Source organism: Taudactylus pleione, unplaced genomic scaffold (assembly GCF_031769625.1).
Source record: "Taudactylus pleione unplaced genomic scaffold, aTauple2 ptg000442l, whole genome shotgun sequence".
Lineage (NCBI taxonomy): Eukaryota > Metazoa > Chordata > Amphibia > Anura > Myobatrachidae > Taudactylus > Taudactylus pleione.
The window spans coordinates 159985-180620 of NW_028284844.1; the positions used below are offsets into that span (position 1 = coordinate 159985).

General features: G+C 45.4%; 1 protein-coding gene across 2 annotated transcripts in view; it reads right to left on the reverse strand.

Moving 5' to 3' along the window:
• The window catches only part of CACHD1 (cache domain containing 1), a 150175-nt gene that overhangs the window by 61010 nt on the left and 68529 nt on the right, over positions 1-20636 (reverse strand). Inside the window, exons 2-3 of one of the 2 annotated variants that reach the window (XM_088447835.1) lie at positions 18419-18481; positions 6910-7058 (exon numbers count right to left, since the gene is read on the reverse strand). In XM_088447835.1, coding sequence (XP_088303961.1) covers positions 6910-7058; positions 18419-18481 — 212 coding nt within the window. Of the gene's footprint in view, positions 1-6909; positions 7059-12076; positions 12254-18418; positions 18482-20636 lie in introns of those variants that run through there. The other variant, XM_088447836.1, reaches the window with a different exon arrangement.

Genomic DNA, 20636 nt, shown 5'->3' on the forward strand with positions numbered 1-20636 from the left:
TTTATTGTGACCGTAAGACGCGCTGGAAATCAGACGCTTTAGCGCTGGGAGGAACTCAAAACAGAAAAACACATACAAATGAAAAAGCGAGAAGTGGTCTGTGCTTGGCATGGGGGACATTAAAGTGGCCCCCAAATGACTAGACGGAGATAAGATACAAAAGCTACACGTCTGTTTGCTCAAAGCGCCATAATCTAGCACAGTGGTTCCCGAACCGTAAGGCTCCGCCATGGGGTGTCGGTGTTGTGAGTGTGTTCTGGCTCTTTGCTCCATAACAATGTTAGTACCATCCTTGTGTTGTCTCTCCTTCCAGCATCCTGTAGGTCAGGGGTGGGGAACCTTATTTCTGCCGAGGGCCATTTTGATATATATAACATTATTCGGGAGCCTGGCGCAGGCCACGCCCCATTCTAGTGATGTCACACAGGGGCGGGGCCACAATCACCAGTGATTACAGCAATGCTCGGAGCATCCTGAGGATGCTCCTGGGAGCTGTAAGGGCAGCGGTGTGACTGTCTGAAGCGCCCTAAGGATGCTCCTGACGGCCCTGCTGCATATATTCTGGCTGCTGGGTGCTGTTCTAGGCCCCCTGATAGCCAAATTAGGCTCGCAGAAAAAAGCTCAGAGGGCCAGAGCAAATGGCTCCAGGGGCCTTATACGGCCCCCGGGCCTGAGGTTCCCCATCACTGCTGTAGGAGGAGCTGAGCCGGCGGGTCACTAGGACCTGGCGCAGCTCAGTCGTGGGGAGTCTGACCATCTGGCATGCGCTACTGCGCTGCGTCCCCGCACGTCTTTACTCCCCGGCGTCCATGAGGACAGGACGGACTCCAGAGACTCCCAACAAAATATATGCCAGTATAGCCAGTGAAAATAACCGCCAGTACCCTATACCACCACTGATACACAGAGGGACTTTGGGGCTGTCATCCTCCGCTGATTTCACCCAGCGCACTATAACGCCCAGCAATACCCAAAGCGCCAGGTTTCTATATTTCACACAGATTGCATACCGCTGCTGCACCTGTGATATCCGTTTCTCTTATGTTACTTGCTCTTCTGCCAGATTACAATAAATCTAAGAAGTGGTTAAAACTTATCACGTGTGGACCGGAACCCACCAAATCATGTGTGAGTGCGCCGCCACTTCATTGAGATTTGTTGCAGTCCGTGACTGCACTGGTTATACTGTGACTGTCAGCGGCTGCCCATTGGAAGAGCTAACTGCCAGTCACACACAGGACAGGCAGCCCCAGGAGGCGGGGTTTTCTCTCCCTGGGATTGCCAGTCCGTGCTGCAATTAGCAGATAGCCCAGCTTTTAGGGGTTAAGCTGGCCACACATCTAAAGATTATCTGTCCAACCAGCCAACTAGTTGATTGGTTGGAATGAAAATCTGGTAAGGAATACAATCAGCAATTTGCTCCCAAACGCTGGAAAATGGATCAAAACTGTTGTTTGAACAAATAGTTTAGATCAAACATTTAACAAACTTGTCTGACCGACCATTTTCATCTGTTTTCTGGCATTTAGCAGTAAATTGCTGATCATCATTTACTCCCATACGTTACCAGATTTTCATTCCAACCAATCAACAAATTGGCTGGTTGGATGTAAGTTGGTCTAGTGTGTGGCCAGCTTTACTCGATGAGTACTGCTTTAGGCTTTAGGGTTTTGTACGCTAAAACAGATGGCTTTAGAACAATGATGGCAAGAAAACATAATTTACAGGATAAGGCATGTTGCCCTTGGACAAACTATGTGTCCCCCCCCCCCCCCTATTAAATTTAGAAAATAATGCAGAATTTAGTGCCTAATGGAGCTATTCCTGTCATGACTGCAGGCCATACTGACACATTATCACGATATTAGAGAATGGTCACCCAAGCAGCGGATTAATGAACGTGTGAACGAGAAAACGCCACTATCCTATCCTTTTGCAGCGAGTCTGCGGGTTCATACACTCAGGCCTGCAGATAACGGAAGCGCTGCATCAGGGGTCACGGAGTCTGCAGTTTAAACGTTTCAAAACAAATTCTCCTATCTGGCACTCGAGACAGGAATCTGAGTGAAAATAGAATTTAAGTGGATACTCAGGTTAAGATCCTAGTAAACACAGCATGAAATAGAAGCCTCTTCCGTACTCCTTTCCACCTTTATGAACCGCCAAAAGCGAGCTGTGTTTAGGAAGCAAAATATGTTCCGTGTTCCAGAGACAGAAAGGTTGTGCCCTTCTAGGAGCTGAGATCTTTGGAACAAAAAAAAAATATATTTTTGTTTTGTTTTAAAGTAGCAACCTCACTTATTTCCTTTAAATAATAAAGTGTTAATAATGGACTTTTTAAAGCAGGATTCTGATAGTCGTTGTTCTTCGCTACAAATCATTATCTCCTTTGCAAAATGATTCTGGGTGCAAACAAAAATGACTTCCACAAGGTCACAGCTCTCGGCATGTCATGTGATGGCAGAGAGAGGAGAATGAGGGGAGGATGTCACAGTGTAGACACCAAACACATTGTATGGCTGCTGTACACAGTCATTAGGCTACAGAGATATAAACTCACAGTTCCCTACATGTCATGTGACGGTAGAGGGGGGAGAAGGAGGGGAGGATGTTACAGTGTACAGAGTAGATACAAAGCACATTGTATGGCTGTCGCACACAGTCAGTAGGCTACAGAGATTCAGGCTCACAGTTCCCTACATGTCATGTGATGGTAGAGGAGGGAGAAGGAGGGGAGGATGTTACAGTGTACAGAGTAGACACCAAACACATTGTATGGCTGCTGTACACAGTCATTAGGCCACAGAGATATAAACTCACAGTTCCCTACATGTCATGTGACGGTAGAGGGGGGAGAAGGAGGGGAGGATGTTACAGTGTACAGAGTAGATACAAAGCACATTGTATGGCTGTCGCACACAGTCAGTAGGCTACAGAGATTCAGGCTCACAGTTCCCTACATGTCATGTGATGGTAGAGGAGGGAGAAGGAGGGGAGGATGTTACAGTGTACAGAGTATATACAAAACACATTATATGGCTGCCGGACACAGTCAGAAGGCTACAGAGATATAAGCTCACAGTTCCCTGCATGTCATGTGATGGCAGCGAGGGGAGAAGGAGGGGAGGATGTTACAGTGTACAGAGTAGATACAAAGCACATTGTATGGCTGCCGGACACAGTCAGTAGGCTACAGAGATTCAGGCTCACAGGGCCTGATTCAGACCCGGATGCTATTTGCGCTCGCTCGTTCAGAAAAAGGGGCCGGCTATTTAAATTGAGCACTCGCTCTTTGCGGTCTGTTGACGCCTCTATGTCTGAGCGAGCGAACAAAACATTCACTCGCTATTTTGTAAAGACGCCCCCTGGCCGCTCGCATCCTACGTCATCTCCGCTATTTATTAGATTAATCAAGTACATCGAAAGGCGTCTGAACTGCTCGCAGTGCTTGTGGTTGGATTTTCCTACCGAAATCATGTGAACAGTTCAGGCTAAGAAACAACCAAGTGACGTGGTCGATGACGCTGCTTTGTTAATTATGCACACCCTTAAAACGCCCGTTTTGACCGTTTGGCACGCCTGCGTTCGGATCTCCACTCCCCGTTTTCAAGCACCTTCCCTTGTTACCACCCACAAACACCTCCTCCTGTCACTCAAATTAGCAGGCACTCGCTATTTTGCGAGTGCTCGATTTCTGACCGCAATGACTGGTTGGTGCATGCGCATTACGACCCATATGCATGCGCAGTTGTGCGAACATCGCTCGGAGCGAACGAGCGGCCACTTACGAGCGGCTCTGAATCAGGACCACAGTTCCCTACATGTCATGTGATGGTAGAGGAGGGAGAAGGAGGGGAGGATATTACAGTGTACAGAGTAGATACAAAGCACATTATATGGCTGCCGGACACAGTCATTAGGCTACAGAGATTCAGGCTCACAGTTCCCTACATGTCATGTGATGGCAGCGAGGGGAAGAAGGAGGGGAGGATGTTACAGTGTACAGAGTTGCCACCAAACACATTGTATGGCTGCCGGACACAGTCATTAGGCTACAGAGATATAAACTCATAGTTCCCTACATGTCATGTGATGGTAGAGGGGGGAGAAGGAGGGGAGGATGTTACAGTGTACAGAGTAGACACAAAACACATTGTATGGCTGCTGGACAGTCAGTAGGCTACAGAGATTCAGGCTCACAGTTCCCTACATGTCATGTGATGGCAGCGAGGGGAGAAGGAGGGGAGGATGTTACAGTGTACAGAGTAGATACAAAGCACATTGTATGGCTGCCGGACACAGTCATTAGGCTACAGAGATATAAACTCACAGTTCCCTACATGTCATGTGATGGCAGCGAGGGGAGAAGGAGGGGAGGTTGTTACAGTGTACAGAGTAGACACAAAACACATTGTATGGCTGCCGGACACAGTCAGTAGGCTACAGAGATTCAGGCTCACAGTTCCCTACATGTCATGTGATGGTAGAGGGGGGAGAAGGAGGTGGCGGATGTCACAATGAAGACAGAGCTCAGAAGGGCTTGCCAAAGACTCTACGCTCACTACATCACATATCATGTCATGGTGGTTGCCATGGCAGTCTAGAACACTATAGAAAACCTGAAGAATTGTTAATCTTTAATATCAGCCTGAAGACATAAACAAAGGGGGAAAAAAATAGAGGTAACCGAGCTGCTTCTTATAGCTGGCCACAGAGATTGGGTTGCTGCTTAAAATACAAAACTATCGTTTTCTGCTGTAATAAATATTAAATAGGAGTCCACCAAGTTTTTGTTCTTGATAGCATGGAAGTATACACAAAAAGAAAACATTTCTTGCTAATTAAAACTATATTAGAACCATATCTAAGAAACAGTTACTTCCAAGGCTACCTCAGAATAAATGCAAGCAAATGTTCCACAGGTTTATGATAACGTGACCACCAGGGGGCACTGTTTCACAGAAGTCTCCGACTCATTTGCACATTAGGAACAAACGGCACAGAGCAATCTCTAAACATATAAACAAATGCAAATCTACAAAACGCACTTTTTCCCGTTCGTTATAGCCCAAATTTTTTTATTCAAAAAGTAATGACATATTGGCCAGTACTTGAAAAGCTTAGTCAAGTCATCGTTGTGGACCACTGTACAAGGATCCAGGATTCTTAGGCAATGCGCTTGGATATATAAAATACCTATCATTCTTATGGTCATTAGATGGCAAGCCTGTAGGGGGAGCCACCTATGTAACTCTGAGCTTCAGCCAGAACACAGACTCTCTATATTCAACTCTGAGAAATGATTTGATCAAAACCATACGATCATATAATGAGTTACAGAGTGACACAGTGACAGTCACTCCCCACAAAAGACGGGAGGTTCATACTCCTTGGGTCAACTGGTTTTCAATTTCCGTCACCCTGCTGTGTGGTATACGAGATCAAGCCGTCTCCGTGAAATAAACCCACAGACAAGGTGGTCCAAATGTTTCTCATCTGCCGTCGACCTTTATTTTTGAAGGACTGGGATTGTCTGTCCTAATTAGCCACCGCCAGGGCAGACATGTTGCTTATATTACCGCAGTGTAATAAAGATAATTCGGTTTAAAAGCATTTTACAGATTATTTATAAAATCTGACTTAGATAAAGTGCCCAGGGGGAAAAGTTAGGACTGTTTGTGAAAGAGGCTTCGATAGTCCGCCCGGCACCTCGAGAGAAGAGTTTCCATCGAGAGAGAAAGAATTTGGGAGCACCCCAGGTGGAGGCGTGCAGACCCCCACCTGGAAACAAATGTACGCCACACTGTGGTCAATCACACTGATTGCAAGTTCGTGTAACGCTCAACGTGTTGAATCGAAATTTTATTTTACAAGAAGTCTCAGGAAAACGGCAACAATATCTAAAGAATAATAAAGCTCCAAAGGAAAAAAAACAAAAAAAGTTACGATAAACCAAAAACTTAGAACAAACAAACAACAAAAAAAGTTAATGGAGGTTGCCCATCATCGGATGCATTGGTTTATAAATCAAGCTTTTAATGTGCCTACAAAAGCAACCATTTATTTTATACAATACAATTACGTTCGGTAATATCAAACATGTTCTTTTCAGTATAAGATTCGCACAAAAGTTATAATCGAATAATATGATGGTTTAAGTCTGACAGCTCCGATTGCCCAGTTCTAGAACAGCATAGCTACGTGAGGGGGGGACAAAGTGACCACAGTCCAGCTTCTATGCAGAGTCACCATTACCCAAACTGATTAATAGAAAGAACTTTAAATTCAAATAAAAAAAAAATGCAGCATGAATGGGTTGCTTTTAAACACAGTAACATGACCAGAAATAGCGGCTTGTGCGTGTTTTCACTGGGCATGATACATCATTGCTGCTGTCTCTGCACTGGCCACACCTACGGCTAAAATAAACAGTGTTGCCCGATGATACAAAGACATGGCTGGAAAAAAAAAGAAAAATACAAAAATAAAAAACGAAACATTAGTAAAAATTGCAGAAAGAAAATGTACAGAGCTAATAAATAAAAGTGATTAAATAAATCAAAGTAATTGAAACCAACGACTAAAGCTGGGGTAGGAAGCCTGTGGGACTCCAACTGCTGAGGAACTACAACTCCCAGCATGCCTCAGTTCCTGCGCAGACTTCCTTACCCCTGATCTAGCCGATAGTTTCAATGACTCATTTATTAGCTCTGTACATTTCTTTCTGCAAATTTTACTAAATGTTCAGTTGTTTGTATTTTTCTTCTTTCAGCCATGTCTTTGTAGCATCAGGTCACACTGTTTATTTTTGATGCAAGTGGCTTCTTTCTGCATATCTAGGGAGCTAGATACAATACGATAGGGAGAACAGATAACATTGATCTTCAAGACAAGCGAGGATCTACTTACTCCATCATTGATGGCGGAATGGTGCAGCAATCCTGGATAGCGGTGAGCGGGGACGTTAGATGCGCAGTGTACGAAGCTTCCACCACCTGCTTATTCCGAGTTACCACATCCAGGTAGCGGTTAAACTTCTCCCGTATCTTCTTGGCCAACTAGACAAACGGAAATAACAAGCGTCATAGGAAATTCTAAGCAACATATCTATATAGGTCACCCCACAAATCCATATAGGTCACCCCACAATATTCAGTTATAAGTATTAGGGCTTGATTCAGACTTGGGAAGAGTGGGCCTGATTCAGACCCTGTCGCAAGCGCTGAGCGCTCGATACCGGGTCGATGGTGGCCCAGAGCGCAAGCGCACGACGGAGCCTGATAGCGACGGGCAAGCTGTCGCTCCGGGTCTCGCACCAAAAGGGGCGTGCTGTCGATGTTGAGTGACAGCACGCCCCCTTTGGTGGGCGGGCTGGGGGGGGTGGCTGCCTAGACGGAACACCTCCGTTTGGGGGCGACCCCACTGACATCACGAGTGATGTCAGTGGGAGAGATTTCGGCACTGTTAGAGCCGAAAGCTCTCTGGGGCTTGCGGCAACGAGACCCTACCACAAGGGTCTTGTCGCAAGCCCGATGGTCGCGGTGGTCTTGACCATCGCAACCATCTTTCTGGCCGCTCGCTATAGCTGTGGGTGGTCACCCACAGCTATGCGAGCGGCCAGGAGGCCGTTCTAAAAAAAAATAGCCCAGCCCTGATTCAGAGCGAACGCTCTGTCAGAGCGTCCAGCTCTGATTGAGGGCCACAGTGAGATATCTCTCTCAACTGATCATCTTGGTGAAACCATGCTGCACTGCAGGTGGGGCAGATTTAAAATGTGCAGAGAGATTTACATTTGGGAGAAGTGTTTCCATACTGACATCTAAAGTATAGAGTAATAATAAAGCTGTGCAGTATTTGTGTGCTACATTCAAAAGCAGCCAGAATTTACCCTACATGCAAAAAAATGTATGTATTTACACCCCTTGCATTGCAATATGGTTTGTTCAGGTTCACAGTTAAGTGCTAATTATCACTCTATTCCCAAGTCTTCGGCTTTTGCACCACGTTTACAAAGTGGACTGAACGTGAGCACATTATGACACAAAATAGTGACTTGGCTGTACCAAACGCCACCATTAATTCGTTCTCTATGAAAAATAGGTTATTGGTGAGTGAAGTTCTAGGACATAAAAGAAAACTATTATCCCAAACGCTTTCATTAATTGGGCACTCTGTTTCTCTCTCTCCACGGCACACCCATAAAAGTCTTGGAAACTCTGGCCCTCATTCAGAGGCGGTCGCAAGAGGCGAGCTCTCGCTCTGAATGAGGGCGGCCGCTTGTTTTTTTTTAGTGCGGCCTCCTGGTCGCTAGCTAAGCTGTGGGTTACCACCCACAGCTTAGCGACCGACCAGGGTGATGGTCGCGATGGTCAAGACCATCGCGACCATCGGGGCTTGCGACGGGACCCTAAGGTTGGGTCTCGGCAACCGCAAGCCCCAGGGAGCTTCCTGCTCTGATCGAGCAGGAAGCTCCCCACTGACATCACTGCTGATGTCAGTGCGGCCGCCCGCAAAACGGCAGGCGTTCCTTAAGGAACGCCTCCGTTTGTGAAACCCCCCCCCGCCCCGCCTACAAAACGGGCCGAGCTGTCGATCAACAACGACAGCCGGCCCTTCTGTAGTGAGCTCCGGAGCGAGAGAGTTTCTCTCTCGCTCCGGGGCTTGCGCACGTGCAGTACAGCCGCTGCACGTGCGCTGGGCCTTAACATCGACCCGGTTGCGAGTGCTCAGCGCTTGCGACCGGGTCTGAATGAGACCCTCTATGTGCAAAAGTGTCAACACTATCTTTTAAGCTGTGGAATGTTCTGAGCGGTAAATCTATATACAGCCTACTATCCGATATCCGTATAATATCTGCCGTCTGCTATTCAGGTTCACCTTTGGACATTTCTTTTCCAATACAAACCCCTCATGTTTCCCCTCGTCACAGGGGCATTGATGCGAATCATTACTGGGACCCCAACCCCCTTCAGCTAGCAATCCCATCTCAGCCAATTAATAACCCCCAACCGTATTGCTCTGAGTGCCTATTGACAAATGTATTCCGTAAGCATTATGAACATAACACGTCAGCTCTTATTTTGATGTGGGAAAAAGTGACGACCCTAATGGTTACAAATTCCGCAAACATTAGTATCAAACTCTACGACTCAATCTGCGACGTTGGAGGAAAGAAAATGTGTCAGCGAAAATGTTATCCCAATAAAACTAAAGAATGAATGATCTGTAATTGGGCTGTAAGAATGATTTATTACACACACACAATCTTGCCGATCTCCCGACTTAAAATTAAGCCGTTTGCAGCGTATGGAATGTGTCTGGTATGTACAAGCCAACTGCTGATGTCACCAATTACCGATGTTATCTGTAGATAAAATTATAGGGACATCATACAAAATATTTTGTGCTTAACATGGGGTCTGCACCCTAAACACATTTCCGGAAAATGCCCCTTCGTTGCTGTATTCTGATTTACGCTGCCACTTGCCACAAACGTCTGCTTCCTCTGGGCTCCTTCAAAATGGCGTCCCAGCTTGGCGTCAATACTGGAAGTTGTTGCACTTGATGAGTCTATAGGCCTGATTCAGAGCGGCTCGCTCGCGCTGTGCGTTCGCAAGCAGCCCGATGGTCTGTGTACTCGCATGTGCGCGCATCGTTCTGCGCGTGCGCGAACTACACACTGCGATCGCAACCCACTTGCTCGCCCAGCAAAGGCAGCCCAGGGTAATGAGTGACAGGGGAAACCGTTTGTGGGTGGTAACAGGGGCAGGACACTAATAACGGGGGGTTGGAGATGCGAACGCAGGCGTGCCTGAGTGTTTCAACGCCGTTTAAGAGGCCTGCATAATTAACAGGCAGCGTCATAGTACACGTCACATGCCTGTTTTTTTTTTGTTTTTTTTAACACCGATTTCCTCGCAATGCTTGCGGTAGGGTAAAGCTACCTCAAGCACTGCGTTCACATCCGATGGTGCTCGATGTACCAATGTTTTAATACACTTCCTGGAGATGACGTGTTGCTGGTGGGCGGCTCTGCTTGTGCGATTGGGCGTACGTATACACAAAGTAGCCGCTCGCCAAGACATGGTGGGCGAGCTTATGCCTTGACGAGCGATCGCTTCCCGTGGCGTCACTTTGACAAATTTGCATACGCATCCAGCGAGCGTACGCAGATAGCGAACGGGTCTGAATCAGGCCCTCTGTTTCCATTTTCAGAGCCTACAGAAATATTGGACAGGAAGACACAGACAAGCCAATACTGAAAAACAAAGTGCGCTGGAATGCGGCAAAGAAAGACACGATGGAGTTAAATATGTAAATATGTTCTGAAAGTTTATTTTTCTTTGCTCACAAGACGCCTCAAATAGCACTTGAAATATCCTTTTAAGCCTTCAATAGCAGACGTCTTACCCAATCTCTCTCTCCCTTTTATCTGCCCTATCGTTCCCCAGGTGCCCCCCCGTTTATCTGCTCAGGTCCCTCGAGCCGCTCAGTCGAGTGTCTCCCTTAAGCTTTGCATGTCAAAAGTCCTTTTTTAGATAAGAGATGACATTGCAAAGGCAAAAGGATTTCAATCTTATCAAGCGGAGATTGGGAAAACGTGCCCAGAGCTGGAAGTGGAGGAGGAATAGGGCGACGTGGGACGAAGGGTTGGGTTGGGTTTGAACACCCTTAGAAGTATACACGCAACTAAAAAACAGTGCAATGTGGCGGCCCGCAGTTTGTGTCCTAATGTAAAACATATGTACAAATATCCCACATGGAAGAGCACCTGGTACCATCCAAAAACAAACTATATAAATCAAACCTAGTGATCCGTATCAATGGCGGCCGATATTTTATTTATTTTTTATAACAACTGCGCAAATGCTGTTAGAATTGAATTCGATGCTTTGGGTTCCATAACCTTTTATTACAGATTTATTTTTACGTAGTGTCCCTGTAAGATCTGCTAATATCTTGGGGATGTTCAGTAACAATTTAAGTTTCACCAGAAAGATTAAGAAGAAAAACATATTCAAGGAAAGTGCTCGCAGAGGATCAGTCATTGCTGCAGACGTGCGCACTCATTATCATAGATTTAGAGAGTACTTTTTTTTTTTTTTTTTAAATAACATTTCAGAAAATAAAAAATAAATTAAAAAATACAAAAGGAAAATTATGGAAAAATAAATAAAAATGATATATACTGTATCTTATATATAAAATTCATTGGTCTGTTTGTTTGTCCGCCCAGTTATGCATTCGGACATTCCTGCACCGATTGGGATTAAACCAACATGAGGTGGTTCAGATGGATCCTGCCCAGGTTTTAGGGGGGTTAGAGTCGCGGTCGGACCTCCCGTTGGTGTATTCTGGGCAAAATGTTGACCCGGGGAGCCTGTTCTGGGCTGGATGGATTTGGATGTAAACTTCACAGAGAAGTGGCAATTGGTCTGGGATGCCTATTGGAGGGGTTGCGGTCCGGTTCGGATCTCACAGCGGAGTGCTCCGGGCAGTACTGTGACCCAGGAGCCTGTTCTGTCCCTTCCACCGGATGCATTTGGACGACATCACACAATAAAACTGAATAACTTGAAGATTTAAACACGATGGTCGCAGGCACCATGATTGCACAACAAATCATGTAGCGTGTATCCAGCTTTAGAGAAGGGAGAAGTATTTGTGGGCTCCACAACAACAAATATTGAACCCCCCCTCCCCTGGGTACTGTACATTCATCCTGTTCATGTGACGGGAATATAGCATCTAAAGCTGCAAAAATACAAGACAACTTCACCGAAGCAGCTGGAAATCCAGCTATAGGACTCTTGTTATATCCTAATGTCCACAACTTTTTCACTTGACAGTAACAAAAAGAATATATGAATATATTAAGAACACCCTAATTGTGTTCCTCACCAGCTCAGGTGCTTTCACTGGGTTATATGGAATCAAAACAGGGATTGTGGATTGAGTAAACTGGTTTCCCCAATCATGGCTTCCTCCTGCCCGGTCATGATTAACACCTATGGAATTACATATGTCCATACACCATAGGAGCTAATCCTAAAACCCCCATTAGGATGAATCTTACCCCCTTATCTGATGTCACCGCGGGCGGTAACCTGCGCTTGGCAATCTGCTGCTGGGTGTCATGTGCCGGTAAAACGCTTGCACATTCCGGGAGCTTAGCAGCAACGCACAGGGAATCATCCGGGGATGTTAATACCAGGACGGATTTTCCTTATGGTCTGAAAAGGTTCCTCCATGTGTCACAGATCCTGGAATTATCCATGTAACTGGCTCTTGTTGCTGAACACAGAAGGGGATCAAGCCTCCACCTGGTGCTAAATTAATCCTAGAGGAACAAGGCGGGTAGGGGGGGGGGGGGGGGGGGTGTCTAGTATTCACAAGTCCCGGAAAGGGAAAGTATTTTTCACATGTATCACTTTACACCCACAGAACAAGACACTGTTCACACTCAGGCAAGGTTAGCACAACAAGACATTCCAAGAGTCTCGTTATCAAAACGCTGGGCCGTGGTGATGGCTGCTTTGGCCCACAAAGCCTGGGGGAACCGCGCCGCAACCCCCAGGTGTCACTGTCCGGGGGCGCAGCCACCATCTACGCTTTCATGAACGTTTCAGGATTTTGTGACATTGCAGAAAAAGAGATTCAAAAACGGATCTCACCAAATTTCTTAAATGTAGCCAAAATGCTCGCTGAGGCACGAGGCACGGAGCCACCTCCTTAGGGAATTGATAAAGGACACATCTCATAAATATTGACCTATTTGCAAACCGACAGTACTAGAAAATGTGGCACAATTGCCTTTTTTTTTTTTTAAGTCAAACAAAGCTGGTAAATGGAACCCTGGAACACACGAGGGCTGTCCGCGGCATACCGGTACGCCCGTGGCACAATACGGCGACCTTCTGTGCGTAGAGATTTATATATTACAGCTGAGCAGCCAGGAAACCAGTCTCTGTGGTGAATACTTAACGGCAACTGTTGACGAGGCACAAACAGGTTAAGAGAAGCGACATAAATAACTCCTGGCTGGCTGGTGTAAAGCTTTAAAGATATCAACACTCCAGCCTTAATCCTATAGTGAAACGGAAACTAATTTAAATTAAATAGCAAGAATACTGGAGTATATTTTGGCACGTGATAAATCAAAGTATTTTACAAAAATAAATAAATTTTGCGAGGGGGGGGGGGGGGGCGACTTTCTCGGCACGGCCTGTGCTCAACGCTGCAGCGCGCAGCCACAAGAGACTAGGGGCCTGATTCAGAGACGGAAGCTATTTGCGGACGGTCGTTCTAAAAAAGGGTCCGGCTATTTAAATTGCGCGCTCGCTCTTTGCGGTGTGTTGACGCCTCTAAGTCTGAGCGAGCGTTGGAAAAATGCGCTCGCTATTTTGTAAAGACGCCCCTTTGCCGTTCACATCACACGTCATCTCCGGTATTTATTAGATTAATCGGGTACATCGATAGGCGTCTGAACTGCTCGCAGTGCTTGTGGTAGGATTTACTTCCCGCTATCACTGCGAGCAGTTCAGGCTAAAAGACAACAAAGTGACGTGGTCGATGACGCCCCTTTACTAATTATGCACTCCCATTAAACGCCCTTTTTACCGTTAGGCACGCCTGCGTTCGGATCTCCACTCCCCGGTTTTCAAGCTCCTTCCCCTGTTACCACCCACAAACGGTACATTCTGTCAATCAAATTAGCAGCCCCTCGCTGTTTTACGAGCGCACGATTTCCGACCGCAATGACTGGTTGGCGCATGCGCATTACGACCCATATGCATGCACAGTTGTGCGAACATCGCTCAGAGCGAACGAGCGGCCGCTTACGAGCGGCTCGGAATCAGGCCCTAGGACTTTACCGGGCGTGGCCTGCAGAGACGAGCAACGCGCAAACCACGTGTTCTACGCCAGAAGACAGGGACAATATAATCCCTTCTTTGCAGGGACTTATTTCAAGGCTAGGACATATTTCTCAGAGCTCTTCTTAATGAAGGATATCTTGCATATTTCTATCTTGTTAAAAAAAAAAAAAAAAGTTATTACACTTTCAAATAAAATAAAACGTTCTCTGCTATTTAGAACACACATTTGCAGCCGGAGGCTTTGTACCCAATATGCAGAAGAACAGGCTATCGGCGAGGGATAATTTGCAGGATGTATGTATTGGGGAATTGCTGGCCGAAGAGAACATCACATGACTAGAAGCGAGCCAAACACGTGTCGTTCGCATCAAATCCTGAGGATCTTGCTTTATCCAGCTGCTGTCCCCCAAGGCGATAAATACAGCAATAAGGCACAAAACCTTCCAGACCAGATGTTTTACTGAACAGTTAAAGGGGGGTATCCACTTAGCAAGTTTTATGAACGATTACGATTGTTTGATCGTTCAATCGTTTGCAAAAATGTCTAAAACGACCAGCGATGCGCGTGCCCGCTGGTCGTTTAGACATCTATGATCTCTCCAACATGTTGGTCAACCTGACGATATCGTCAGGTTCAGCATGTTTGCAGATGATTGATGAGCCTGCACTGAATGTCTGCTCGGTCAGTGCAGGCTCATCACACGACTGACAAACGACTGAACGATTACAATGTCGTAATCGTGCAGTCGTTTTCAGATCTGGTAGTGGAAACCCCCCTTTAAAGGAAAATGGATAGAGAGTAGCCCTAAAGATCATACACACTGGGATATCACAGGCGTTATCCGGCAGCTGATCCCATACCGCAGAGTATGGCCACAGAGCCAATGTAATGTCAGATAATGATCATATCAACATTGATAAGCTAGAAAGAGGACAACTACTGGTCTGTGTTTGCGGTCACCTTCCCACCACGTTAACAGGCTGCAAGGTGATCTGATTGCATGGTCCTGGGAAGGGCCAGGAAATGTTGAAGCTCAGCGCTTGGATTAATTGTCTGGATCGGTTGGACTGTGATCACCTTCAGTATTATTATCATCCATTATTTATATGGCGCAACAAGTGTTCCGCAGCGCCTTACATAGTCCATAAAACGTGTATATATTATATATATTTTTATATATATATATATATATATATATATATATATATCTCCTATGTCAGAAACAGTCACAGTATTGCATGCTAAAGGTCAAATCAAGAATTTGAACCATTTGATGTAATAACTATTCTATTGCCGACTGTATACGATTTAGGGGTCTATTTATTAAAGGGTCAACACGGATGTTTCCCCTATCGAGTGAGAGCAATGAAAAGCAATATTACATTTTTATTTAAAATAAAGCAAAACCTATATTAAGAAGTATTTTGAACTGTTTCTTAGGTATTTATAGTTTGTTTATTTCTTGTTGGGGGAAGGGAGAGTGGTTTGTAATGTTTATTTTTAAACATTTCCATTTTTTTTTTGTCACTATGTGGTACTGAAAGCCCATGGGCGTGCCGCTCCAGCCGAGATAACCGAGGCAGGTGACAATCGGTTTTATTGATTCATTCTGGAGATAGAAAACTTACACAGGTTCACAGGTGGGTTTAAAGCTTTATAAAATTCATTTGTGCACTAAATATATTGATATACATTATTTTTAGTATTAGCGCCTTGCTAATTAGTGTGTTAGTGTAAATAAATACAATTTTGCCAAGAAAGAAAGTGAACGACATGTATCCCTACGCCTTACATCAATTAGTCACATGGATAAAAGTGAAATGAAATATCTTCCTGGTAAACAGCTCAATTTGGGGAAGAGGTACCAAATATTTGAGAGAAAAAATAGAAGCAACCAATCAGCTTCTAGCTATCATTTATCTAGCACAGACTATAAAGTGACAGAAGCCGATTGGTTGCTAGGGGTAACTTCTCCACTTTATCGCGCTCTAAGGTTTAACACGTTTCCCCTGTACAGTGAACTCACTGCCCACACACAGTAGGAGCAGCCATTTTTGCTGTTGGCAAAACAAATTATAATATAAACCAGCAATTGAATAGGAACTCGGTAAGCTGCTGATGTATTACCATGTTGTCAACTGTGCAATTTCTGTACGTTATACAGAGGAATAATCTGGTGGTCACTTCATCCATATGTATGAAGGCGAATGTCTCTATGCATGTATATATTTATATATATATATATATATATATACACATCTATAGATTTTATTTCCCAATCACGCATATATCATTTATTAATAGTATGTCGATACAAGCAGACAAATGTCCTAAGCGCTGTATAGGCTTTCTCCTACACTGTGACTGTAACAGAATCACATATTACCTCTATAGAATGAAATGCAATGCTTATAGTATTAAAGTACCGTATGGTGGAAGAATGGACGGCTGTTTCCCCTTTACACATTACAGAACAATCTGTCAAACTGCAGCAAAAGCTATTAAACCCTGCTGACTGACTAACTTCACCCGGGCCCAGGACCTTGCTCCCCGTCTACACCACATCTGGCCAGTAAAACCTCTGCTCTGGCCTCCTCTGTAGCATTGAAAGATGGTCCTCCGTCTCTGGGTGATCTCACCAGGCTCGGTTTACACAGTGTCACGTTACTCTGGGCCATACTTAGGGGGAAACAGACTTTAGGACAAGTGCATTAACCATTAATGGGCCAGCGCAACTGATTACTCAGAATCCCCCCCCCCCAGGTCAGAGGTCAGTAAACGGATAGGGAACACTCTGCAGGAATGCTATATGACTAACTCTAAGCCAGTGTTTATTGTTAAGACGGCGCGGTTGTCCCAGTACTTTAAAGTGGGTGAAAATATATTATTCCAAAAAACAAAAAGGAGGACAAAAAAGTTGAACTGACCACAAAAAATTCACAGCACGTTTAAATGTAATCTTAGGCAACAATTTATTTTCACCACAGACAGTTATATTAATATTAGTAACCTGTACATTGGGCCAACATATTTACAGAGAATGGCTCTGACCTCTGTATTTAGTACGTGTTGTGACGCCAACGGGCCGGATATTGATTGGTCAGATAGGTCATCTGCCAGGTAATATGGGCCACCCTCACTATCCAATTTGGCTGTAACATATGGTGCCACATAATATACATGACTACCAGGACTCACCACGTGTATAACTAGCTGTAGGTAACTTTCATTTTCACCCACCGAGACTCTGTTTACACCCTAAATTTATAATGCAGCTTAGAAACAAGGACGGGCATCATAATGTAACTTCATGGGCCCACATTTTAATTGCAGCAGTTAATCCCTCTATATTCCGGCACATAATAATTAATTACATTTCTGGATCCATCTGAAATTGAAGCAAACATTGGACAGAGGGCCCGATTCAGACCCGGACGCTATTTGCGGCCGCTCGCTGGCTAAAAGGGGCCGGCTATTTAAATCATGCGCTCGCACTGCGTCGTGTAAAGCCGCCCACTAAGTAATAGCGAGAGGCCGCACTATGCGCTCACACCTGTATAAAGACGCCCCTTTGCCACTCGCAACACGTCATCTCCGGCAGTGGTAGGATTAATCGGGAACATCGAGAGCCATCGGAGCTGCTCGCAGCGCTTGTGGTAGCCTTTTCCCACCACAACATTGCGAGCAGTTCTGTCTAAAATACACCCCAGTCACGTGTGTAATGACGCTACTTTGCTAAGTATGCACACCCATTAAACACCGTTCTGACGGTCGGGCACACCTGCGTTCGCACTTCCACACCCCCGTTTTCAAGCACCTTCCCCTGTGCCAGTGGGCCGATGGATTTGGTCAGTTTGGAAATTCATCCGAATCTTCGAAAAACGTGAAAAATATAAAATAGAATCCTTTGTTCCTTTTCCTTGATACATTGTATACTCCCCTGCCAAACTACCCACCCCACGCACTAGCACCGACCACTCAAACGTTCAACCTCAGGATTCACTTTCACCAGCAGCCAATCACAAACGTTTTCCCGCACTGGGCGCTTGTGATTGGCTGTCAGCAACAGGGGGTCCCAAGTGAATCGTAATATTATTGAACCTTTTGATTGCTGTTTACGTGGACTATGAATGATCAATAAAGAAAAGTAGTGGTATTAAATACCACTAATTATATATATATATATATATATATATATACTATATAGTCTTGCCGGCACTCCTCGATATAAGGCGCCGCGAGTGAGGCCTGTTCCAGGACTTATATATATATATATATATATATATAATCCAAAAAAGAGGGCACACTTTTTCTAAAAAAAACTGATGCTACAATGCAATATTGAAAAGCATAAATCCACATTTATTAATTAAAGGCAGAAGATGTCTTCATCACCACCCAGTGTAGGTAAGTCTTAACTTCTGGCACAAGTAGGTAAATGCTACTCAATCATAAAGCTTCCATAAGCAATCCATCATTGTTAATGGAAAAATCAATGCAGGAATACTCATTTTAGTAAAACACACAAAAAAGTACTTACTTGTTGAACTTCACTTTCACCATTTGAGATTTTCTCGGTATACACAAAAGAGTTGAATATTCTCTGCAACGTAAAAAGACAGAAAAGTATAAGAGCTTCAGATGCACAACGACAAGGCTCAATATTAATATGGAATATCGGCTGAACAACTTTGTGGCTCTTCAACTGGACTACAATTCCCAGACTGTATACCTGGGACAACCAGCGGGTGGGTTCCAGTAATGGGCAACCTCATCCAGTTCAAGGGCGGCATTTGGCCCCCCTCTATCCTTCAAGAGGGCCATACATAACCCTTAAGGACAGATATATCAAGACGTACCTAACAAGCTATGAAAAGCATAGCTATGGCCTAGGGCCACCTGCTGCCATTGCTGCTCTAGATGTTGCAGTGGGCCTGGTAAACTAAGCAGCCTCTAACATTATTAAATACAGACTTATATTTGGGATATGCGATAACATGAGATTGATAAAATATTACACTGTCCTGTTATGCTCCATTTCCTGCCTAACTAAACACAAGCATTTTGCAGATATTTGTTCCCTAATACGTATACAGTTACACTGCTACAGTATCACCTAAACAGGTCTCTGAAATGAACAGGACACACAAATCAAACTCTTTACAATGTGCCAGTGCTCCCCCTGCAAAGCCATTGGATTTAGTTTCCCACTTTCCATAGCAGCCCCTATCTCCATTTCACGGCGGCTGGTCGGGAAATGCAAGAAATGTGAACTTGCAGATCTAAGGCAGCAATAAATCTTTTCCGCTAAACAGCTCCCAGGGAATGCAAAGAGCCAAAAAGAGATTCCCTCCTCATCTAGATCATCAAGGCAGAGAAGAGACACCTCCCTATCAGCTAGCAGGGTTTAGTTCCCCTAAAACACAGAGTTAAACTGCACAAAGGGCCATACCCAGCCAAACATCAGCCCCAGGCAGCAGCAGAAGAGCGCCCCCTTGTGGCCAGAATACTACTACATTAGTTTTAAATGATAAAGGTTAAAACCATACTTTAACAAGCATTTAAGGCAAAGTGGATCTAAGGTGCAATGCGATTTAAAATCAAGACAACTTTTTCACCGACCCTGATCTTGGCAGCACAGATGGTGTAATGGTTAGCATTACTGCCTCACAGCACTGAAGTCGTGGGTTCGATTCACACTATGGCCCTAACTGTGTGGAGTTTGTATATTCTCCCTGTGCTTACGTGGGTTTCCTCCGGGTGCTCCGGTTTCCTCCCACACTCCAAAAATATACTGGTAGGTTAACTGGGTCCTAACAAAATTAACCCTAGTGGGTAAGTGCGTGAGCATGTGTTAGGGAATATAAGGCCTGATTCAGAGCCGAATGCTCTGACCAGAGCGCTCGCTCTGAATCAGGGCCCTCCTCCATGAAAATGGAGGGCCTCCTGGCCGCTCGCATAGCTGTGGGTGACCACCCACAGCATATGCGGGCGTCCATGATGATGGTCGCGATGGTCTTGACCATCGGGCTTGCGACGGAGACCCTGCGGTAGGGTTTCGCGGTCGCAAGCCCTGGAGTGATTTTGGTTCTATCAGAGCCAAAATCACTCCCACTGATATCACTAGTGATGTCAGTGGGGCCGGCTTCAGACGGTAGGCGTTCCTATGGGAACCCCTCCGTCTGGCAGGCACGCCCACCAAAGGGGGCGTGCTGTCAATCAACATCGACAGCACGCCCCCTTTGGTGCGAGACCCGGAGCGATGGAGAGCCCTTCGCTCGCCGGGTCTCGCGCATGCGCACGACGGAGCTCGAACATCGACCCGCTTGCGAGCGGGTCTGAATGACCCCCATAGATTGTAAGCTCCACTGGGGCAGGGAATGATGTGAATGGCCAAATATTCTCTGTAAAGCGCTGCGCAATATGTGTGCGCTATATAAATAACTGGTAATAATAATAATCTCCCCAACCACCACCCAGATCCACAGAAGCCACACCCATTTGCTGCTGAAAATCAGGACTGTTTTATTATTGCTCCTACATTTCTCAAAAAAACATGGCAGGTAATTTGCTACAATCTTACACACATATACTTAATGCTCATTAACACTCTTCCGTATCCTAACTGGCAGCACAGGCCGCCACTGTGCAGCCTAATAGTGCATACACGCGTAGCGATTAGCCAGCGATACGATATCGCTGGCTGATCGTCCTGCACCCTCCCTGGTGTGCTGGATAAACGATATCGAACATCCAGC